Source organism: Musca vetustissima, unplaced genomic scaffold (genome assembly GCF_032173495.1).
Source record: "Musca vetustissima isolate MV318-11 ecotype Yass unplaced genomic scaffold, APGP_CSIRO_Mvet_v1 utg755, whole genome shotgun sequence".
Classification (NCBI taxonomy): Eukaryota; Metazoa; Arthropoda; class Insecta; order Diptera; family Muscidae; genus Musca; species Musca vetustissima.
Genome location: NW_026878823.1, coordinates 107,316 through 114,240, shown reverse-complemented (window position 1 = coordinate 114,240; position 6,925 = coordinate 107,316). Strand labels below are relative to the sequence as shown.

At 38.6% G+C, this 6,925-nt stretch overlaps 1 protein-coding gene across 1 annotated transcript; it reads left to right on the top strand.

The window, feature by feature from the left end:
• The first annotated feature begins 710 nt into the window (after positions 1-710).
• LOC133323587 (uncharacterized) lies at positions 711-6,692 on the top strand. Its single transcript, XM_061532502.1, has 4 exons — positions 711-1,185; positions 1,306-1,464; positions 3,903-5,953; positions 6,018-6,692. Exons 1-4 carry the CDS (start codon positions 711-713, stop codon positions 6,690-6,692), a joined length of 3,360 nt encoding a protein of 1,119 aa, XP_061388486.1.
• The last annotated feature ends 233 nt before the right edge of the window (positions 6,693-6,925 follow it).

The following is a 6,925-nucleotide window of genomic DNA, read 5'->3' as shown; positions in this document are numbered from 1 at the left end:
AAATAAAGATTATTTATATACAACAACAGAGAAATAGCAAAAAAAAAAACTGCACAAAATTAGTACATTTGTCAACCAACTAAAGGCGCAGGGGAGTAAATTAACTAAACAACAACAACAAATGTCGTCTAACGAAGACATGTCAAATTGCGTTTAGAATTCCTATTCTCCGTTGCCGCTCTGCTGCTGCTTTGTGTCAACACAAAACGAGACCGAGAGAGATAACCCACAATACAGGAGAGAGTGTTGTGTGGCAAACACAGAGAAACAGAGACTTTAAACGTCTTCAAAATAAAAAAAAAATAACAAACAATAACCTACGTTCCTACGTTAAAAAAAAAAAACTTATAAAATAGAGACTGAATTGCTTTGAGACTCAATTACTCAAATAACATCCATCAAAGCAAGCAAACAAACTTCAGCAAATTCTTCTTCTTCTATCCAAACCTTGGTGTTTGACAATTTTTTGGCAAATGACAAGCAATTCCGTTGTATGTCAACTTAAGTCATATTGCAAGCACTACATACATGTAATGTGTCTGAATATCACCAAATTTCCAGAAACTAAACTACAAATAAAAATCTTTTGTTGAGGAAAAAAAGGCCATACAGGCAGGCGACAGTCCTGATAACTAAGACAAACACAAACAACACAACAAACAAACATACAACGCTTGCCACCAGGCAAAGTCGTCGTACATACCACAGAGATGGGTAAACGTGTTGTTGTTGAATCTCAAGAGCACCACCATCAAAATCATGTTACACCAGTTACAACCGGAGCACGTAGTATACGTAAACGTAAATGTAATTCAAATGGCAATGCTGGAGTTGTTGCCATCGCCACCACCACAACTTGTAATGATAAGATCATCAATAGCAGCAACAAAGCTCAACGTATAAGCTCTTCATCAGGCCATGAATGGCATGAAAACGATGACGAGGATTCATCATCAAATGATGGTCCATCGGAGTTAGCACAAACACCGCGTAATATCTCAAGTAAACAGGCCAATAATTCCTCGATACTCCTAAATAATTCCCTTAATATAAGTATTGCTCATGAACCGAATGCATCACTGACGGAATCTCCAAAACCGGTATATACCTTGAGGCCATCGGTTGTAAATGGCACCGTATTATATGATTTAAATGAGAAACCATGGCGTTTGGGTCGTCCTATTGGTAAGTGTGTCATAATGATGTCTGTTGTTGATGGCATATTAATCACATTAATACCAACAACAATACCACCATTGTTTTAATATGATTTTTATTAATTGATTTTCTCTATTTTTTTTTTAGGCAAAGGCAATTTTGGTGAAATATTTTTAGCATCTGATAACATCAGTATTCCGGTCACAAATGAGAATGCAAAATTTGTTGTTAAAATTGAGCCACACTCCAATGGGCCTTTATTTGTGGAAATCCATTGTCTGATGAACACTGCCAAAAAGGAGAAATGTAAGTTGATATAAAAAAATCTACAGTGTGAGATAAGAAAAAAAAAACTGCAACAAAGTCAAAATGCCATAATTTTTAAATTTTATTGAATGTAAGCAAAAATGTCGGAAATAGCATAAAATTTTAGAATAAGTTTAGATTTGTTCGAATTGTTCACATTTGGAACGAATTATGGCCTTCACGGCCAATGAAACCGTCACACGCTGCCCGAATGTTGATCTGCGGTATTTTTGGCCTATTCCCGACGAAGCGCTTGCATGAGGTGATCGACCCGGAGAAGTTGGTGGCCATTGTGCGCTGAAAATGAAGCGAGGAACTACATTTTTTAACAATTCTTGGGTGCTTAGTGCGACGGCGCTGAGTCCTGTTGGAATGTCCAGGGTCTGCGGCCAAAATGTTTGCGTGCCCAAGACTTTAAAACACAGCTCACGAGCCATTTTTCGGATACTGCGACGCGGGTTTCAATCAAGTCCATTCGTTACTTTTCGTACCATTTCTGATGTGGCCGTTTTCTTCCGTCCATTTGCTTGACCTACCAGTATCACGGTAACGAGCGATGGTACGAGACACAATAGATTTATTCACATTTAAATGCTTTCGTACGCTTGTAAATAATATAATGACCTGTCACTGGAATAATTTTAACAGCTGTTGGACGAGTGGCTTAGAAATGTCAGCAGTCTGAAGTTGGTTGTATTATTATATTTTTAGATTGTTTACTTTCTTAATCTATGGAACACCGCATTCCTGTTGCCATAATTAGTATGAGAAAGCATTGAGACCACTGTATTGTCGCCAATACCCAGGACTCTATGTTATATCTCTACTTTTATGATAACAAATCGAATGAAAACGAAAAATGGTAATGAACCATTATTCGATCCACAAACTATGAATAATAGATACCCTTTCGACTCATTTCCCAACGCGGATGAAATAAGGCTGCATTTGTTTTTAGTTGTGGAAATTTAGTTTCATATATTTCATTTTCCTAATATAATATAAAAAAAATGGTGAACTAAAAAATATTCAATAAGTAAATCACATGAAAAAAATTGCTTATTATTAGCCACTAAATAAAATGAAAACACTTTGTGTTTTCTTAACTACAATCAATATAAAACTACAAACTATAAACATACTACTATAAAAAAATATTCGATACAATGTCTGTAAATAGATAGGTAGGATGTAGAAATAAAATCACATTTCTTTCATTTTCAATTTCTAACACAAATATTTAATCCCAATTCTCTTCGGAATCATAGCTTGTGTTACTTGTATTGAGCTGGCAGTCCGTGGTTAATTGTGATAATTCCTCATCACTTCGTGGCTGCTGTTGTTGTGTTGTTATATTCCAATAATCAACATCATCATCATAATCGATGTCGTCATCACGATCATTATAATCATCCTCATCATCATATTCCGGCAAGATAATAAAATCACCCTCCACCATAATACCATTTGCCGCTAAAATATCAAATAATTCCTTTTCCGTCGCCCCCAAACTTATCGTATATTCCATAATACTTTTCCAGGGTAATTGATAGATGCAACGTTCACGATTGAAAAAACGTGGAACATGTCTCGACTGACTAATATAATAACGGGTTTCGTCAATAATTTTCTGCTCCTTTGAACGTTCATCTTTGTTGTACGGGAAATCAACGGAGTAGATTGTTCTATAACTGGCTGCAGGATTGACTGGTGGATTTTTAATAATTTCCGTACGTAAAGGTCTGTCCAGCATATCATTCCTGGCAAATATTGCCATTTGTGTTGAATATCCTATTTTACGGTTTTTGGCTGGGGGTTTACCTAAACCCATAAATGCAACAGAATAATTGGGATATTTTGTGCAAATGTCATGGGCCCATTTTTTAAATTCATCTCGTGTCCATTCGAATTTGTGATCATGATGACGAAAACCGTTTTCCAACAGGCCATTGAAGAGAACATTAAATTCACTATTTGGTGTGGAAAATATTGCCAACTTTGGTTGTACAAAACCAAATATATTTTCGGGGACCTTTTCCAGTTCTTCTTTATATAAATGCTCTATGCTTTATAAAGGAAAAAGGACATTACTATTTGATTAACATACATAACTAGTTTCATAATACCTACAGTTCTAAGGCTATAACCACATCGACATCGTACAATTCTTCAACAGCATCTGTGACACTCCCCGCTAAAATATCAACTCTTAAGGGATTTTCACGTTTTTGTAAATAATCTGATATTAAGGGTATGGCTCGTTGTTGGTGTACCTTCAATAGGTCAGCATCAATATCAACCTGCAAAAATCGAAAATCATATTTATAGAGAAGTTACAATTTTACACATTTCATATTTATTTAATTGTTCTTTTTTTGTGTTCTTTGCAGATACAAAAACGGAACCCAAATTGGAAGAACCCAAATCGGCTGCTGCAACAAATCCCATTATGTCAGAACCTCCTTCCGGTATACCCGACTATATAGCATCTGGTTCGCATTTTTTCGGTAATGCACGATATCGTTTTTTGGTTTTGCCACGTTTTGATCGCGATTTACATTCGCTAATTAAAAAGTGTCGTGTCCATCAGAAATCTGTGTTGACGCTGGCGATACACATAATAAACGTCTTAGAAAATTTGCATGACAAGGGATACTGCCACAATGATGTCAAGGCCCAAAATCTGATGATATCGAAATGCAAATATTTGGCCCAATCCTCCAGAAAGGCTGGCGTCGTGGCTGAGGCTTCAGGTTATAGCACCACCACCGCCCCAACAAATCAAAACAATGGTGGTAGTAAACACATGAAATCTTCATCGAAATACGACGATGATCATTACGAGGAGAAACAACAAACAACGGATAGTGGTAATAGTTCCGAACAAGAGGCCAACGATGACGACGATGAGGATTTTGTTGTTAAACGTAAAGTTTATAATAAAGTAATTGATGGAAATTACAATGACGATGATGATTATGAGGAGGAGGACGACGACGAGGACGAAGACGATGATGAAGATTTTGACGATGGAGCCACCACCAACAGTACCAACAGCAATAGCTTGGATAACTATCGCACTCCCGTCAATAAGAAACGTGTGCAAAAACGTAAACCACCCTCACGCAATGTTGTACAATATAGTGGCTCAAATCCGGTGCGATCATGTCGCCGGGAAAAAAGTAATCCCATGTACGATGAGATGGTTTCCACACATTATCTGCGTCCTACAAAGCGTGTTAGCTATTTGGAATTTTTCAATGAAGACAATGCAAGCAGTACCAACAGTTTAGGTGATGACATTCATAGCATATCATCTGATGATGAATCCGAAGAATTCGTACCCCCAGGTAGTGTTAAAAAATCCATAGATCGTAATAGTACACGTCGCCTTACTCGAAGGCAGGAACAGGCCAACAATAAAAAAATTGCAGCCATCAAAGCTAAGAAACACCACCACCACCAACAACAACAAGAACAGGATAAAAATAAGCCGATTAAAACAGAAGCGCTGGATACCGCCGAAGAGCCACAACGACGAGTTTTAGTTGAGGAGGAGCGTATTTTCCTCATCGACTATGGCCTGGCCTCCAAGTTCATGGACAATGGTATACATCGTCCATTTGTCATGGACCAACGTAGAGCCCATGACGGTACATTAGAGTTTACATCCCGCGATGCTCATATGGGTGCCCATTCCAGGCGCAGTGATATGGAATGTTTGGGCTACAACCTGCTATACTGGTCACAAGGCTACTTGCCGTGGAAAGAGGCGGCCACAAATCAACAGCAAGAGAAAGTACATCGGGCCAAGGAGTACCTAATGACCGATGTACGCGAAATGTTGAGGCAAATATATGGCAAACAGGTGCCCAAATATCTGGGCGAATATTTACATTTAGTGGGCCAGCTTAATTATCACGAACGTCCCGATTACAGTCGCTACAGGCGTCTTTTCGAACGGGAATACGAACAGCTGGGCTATTCTCTGGCCGAGATGCAACTACAAATGTCGGAAATTCAACGTACCTGTGTACGCGTCAAAGAAGAAATTGAAAACAAAAATGACTTCTTTGACATGAATCGAGCAAATGGGGGGGTATTCAATTTGGCCTATAGTGTTATGCATTCAGCGGTTGGAGGTACACCCTTCCATGAACGTACCCTCTCAAATCGTGTTTCACCCAAAAACTTACGTTCCAAATCTGATAAAAAGGAGGCACCGAATAAGAAAAAGTTCTCATGGACCGAGATACTGTCACAGGATCCTGATCTAATAGCCCGTGAAAGGGCGGAACGTGAATTCGATCGTGAAGAGGAACTAAGTGATGTTCAACAGGATGTGATAAGGCGTTATGAAGGCAAGCCAACCTATGCCATACGTCAGGTTCTAAACAGAATGGGTTGTGCCGTTGATGAGTATGAAAAGCAAAGGGATGAAGAGCTGATGGCGAGGCATAAAAAGAAGGGTAAACAAAACAAGGATGAGGTAAGTCAAACTTTTTTATTGGCTATTTGTGTTATTTTATTTATTGAAAAAAAAATGTTTATAGCAACAAAACGACATTGAAATGGATGAATGTGATGGCGCTGAAAATTGTGAACCCATGGATGTTGATGATGAAAGTGAAGAGGGCGAAACAGATGCTACGGAAAATTCAGAACAGCTACAATCAACGAATTCGCGGCGCCAGAAAGCCAGCGGCCGAGTACGCAGCAACACCACCAGTACTAAAAGAACAAAGGCATCCCGAAAATTAATACTGAAAACGCCAAATAGTTTGCAATCGTCGGAAACGGCCTCAGACGCAACAAAAACGGGGAAAAGAACAACGCGTAAAAAATATGCCAGCAGCAGCAAGGTGAAATTAATGTCTCCAACAAATTCTACACCCGTATCATCAATAGCAGCCACAACGGAGACGACTACTTCAAAGACGTCCACCAAGTCAGCGGCAAAGTCAACAACTAAACGTGGCAGTGCCATGACCAAAAGCAGTCGCAAAACTGCTCCAGCAGCTGCTTCTGCCGCTGGTGAGGTAGAACAACACGAACAATCTTCGAATACAAAGCGGGAACGTCGCACCAGGCGGTGTCTACTCAAGACTGATCAAGATGGTCTATTAGATGATGATTCGAATTCCAATTACACACCGGAGGGTTATATGTGGAAGGGGGGTGGTGGCAATCACACAGAAAGTGTTTACACACGTAATTGTCGAAAATGATTTATTCAATGGAAGAAAAGTAAACAAGGATATTTCCACAATAAATCATCATCAGCACTAGCAGTGATGTCCTTAATTTCCAAATCCGTTAGACATTGTTCGAAACATATTTTTTGTTTTTAATTATAATTTATAAAATATTTCCATATATGATTTTGGAAAATAGATTTATTTTGCGGTTAACTATTGGAAGTTAAGAAGTATTGTGCAGGATTTGCCCCCATTTTTAAGTT

Bases quoted from the DNA above. Each gene is read 5' to 3' on its own strand.
- LOC133323587 (XM_061532502.1), top strand. From the start codon at position 711: ATGGGTAAACGTGTTGTTGTTGAATCTCAAGAGCACCACCATCAAAAT. The intron at 1,186-1,305 runs GTAAGTGTGTCA...TTTTTTTTTTAG, and splicing joins GCGTTTGGGTCGTCCTATTG to GCAAAGGCAATTTTGGTGAA. The intron at 5,954-6,017 runs GTAAGTCAAACT...AAATGTTTATAG, and splicing joins GTAAACAAAACAAGGATGAG to CAACAAAACGACATTGAAAT.